A 1,650-nucleotide genomic window follows, 5' to 3' on the forward strand; every position below is an offset into this window, starting at 1 on the left:
TTCCCATCCCCATTCCCATTCCCATTCCCACTCCCATTCCCATCTTTGTTCCCATTCCCATCCCCATCCCCATTCCCACTCCCATCCCCATCCCCATTCCCATCCCCCTTCCCATTCCCATTCCCACTCCCATCCCCATTCCCACTCCCATCCCCATTCCCACTCCCATCCCCATTCCCATTCCCATTCCCATCCCCTTTCCCATCCCCGCTCCCATTCCCATCCCCTTTCCCATCCCCATCCCCGTTCCCATTCCCATTCCCATTCCCATTCCCGCTCCCATCCCCGTTCCCGTTCCCGCTCCCACCTGGCTCCCGCAGAGCCGCAGCAGCCGCAGCACGTGCGGGAGGCAGCCGGGGCTCCGGTCGGGCTGAACGTTCTCCAGGTTCCTGGGAAGGAAAACATCGGGAACTCATCCAGCGCGGGGAGGAAATTCGGGAAGGGGAAGGAGGAAATTCGGGAGGGAGTAAAACCCTTGGAGCAGGGAAATCGCTGTTAAAAATACTTAATATAATTTAAACAATTTTTATTAAGGAAAATATTAATTTTTGTTATTAATAATAAAAATAACATTTATTATTATTATTCCTTTTCGAGATGTGATGCAGTTTGGGGAGATGATGGAATTTCAGGGGCACAATAAAGTTATAACATTATTTTTTAATTACATCATTAACTAATTAACATGATTTTAATTTTTTTTATTATTTTGCATTATAATTACTATTATTTACATTATAATTAGTTACTAATATTACTATTACTACTAATATAATTTATTATATTAACATATAATTAATTTTATTTCTATGCTTAAATATTCATATATAAGATTAATATTCATATTTGTAAAAAGTAATGAAGTATACTAGTAAATATTAATTATTAATTATTAATTATTAATTTTTAATTGTTAATTATTTTCAGAGGTGGGATGCACTCTTGGAGGGCATTGGGGGGAAATGATGGAATTTTGGGTGGAAAATAACTGTTTTTTAATAGTTATATTTTAAATACATTATTTTGCATTATTATTATTATTATTACTAATACTAGTATTAATATTATTAACATGAATATTATTATTATATTAATATATAATTATTTTTATTTTTACCTTATATATTAATATAAAATTTATGTTTATATGAAAATTTATGTATCTATACATAAATTTTATGTTTATATTAAAATATTGAAATATAAAAAGAAAACATATATTAATATTACTTAATTATTAATAATAGTACTAATATTAATAATAATTAATATATAAACGGGACAAACGGAGATGAACTGGGACCAGCTGGGACTAACTGGGACCAACTGGATCCAGCTGGGACCAACTAGAACTAACTGGGACCACCTGGACCAAACTGGGACCAACTGGATCTAGCTGGGACTAACTGAGGCCAACTGGGACCAACTAGAACTAACTGGGACCAACTGGACCAAACTGGGACCAGCTGGGACCAACTGGGACTAACTGAGGCCAACTGGGACCAACTGGACCAAACTGGAAATAACTGGGACTAACTGGGACCAACTGGACTAAACTGGGACTAACTGGGACCAACTGGGACCAACTGGACTAACTGGGACCAACTGGGATGAACTGGGACCAACTGGACTAAACTGGGACCAACTGGG

The 1,650-nt window shown here is 37.6% G+C and overlaps 1 protein-coding gene across 1 annotated transcript in view; it reads right to left on the reverse strand.

Annotated features, from left to right (window-relative positions):
• The window catches only part of NBEAL2 (neurobeachin like 2), a 45,565-nt gene that overhangs the window by 34,840 nt on the left and 9,075 nt on the right, over window positions 1-1,650 (reverse strand). The window contains 1 exon segment of the mRNA XM_033512159.1: window positions 308-389. Coding sequence (XP_033368050.1) covers window positions 308-389 — 82 coding nt within the window.

This window comes from Parus major, chromosome 2 (genome assembly GCF_001522545.3).
Source record: "Parus major isolate Abel chromosome 2, Parus_major1.1, whole genome shotgun sequence".
Lineage (NCBI taxonomy): Eukaryota > Metazoa > Chordata > Aves > Passeriformes > Paridae > Parus > Parus major.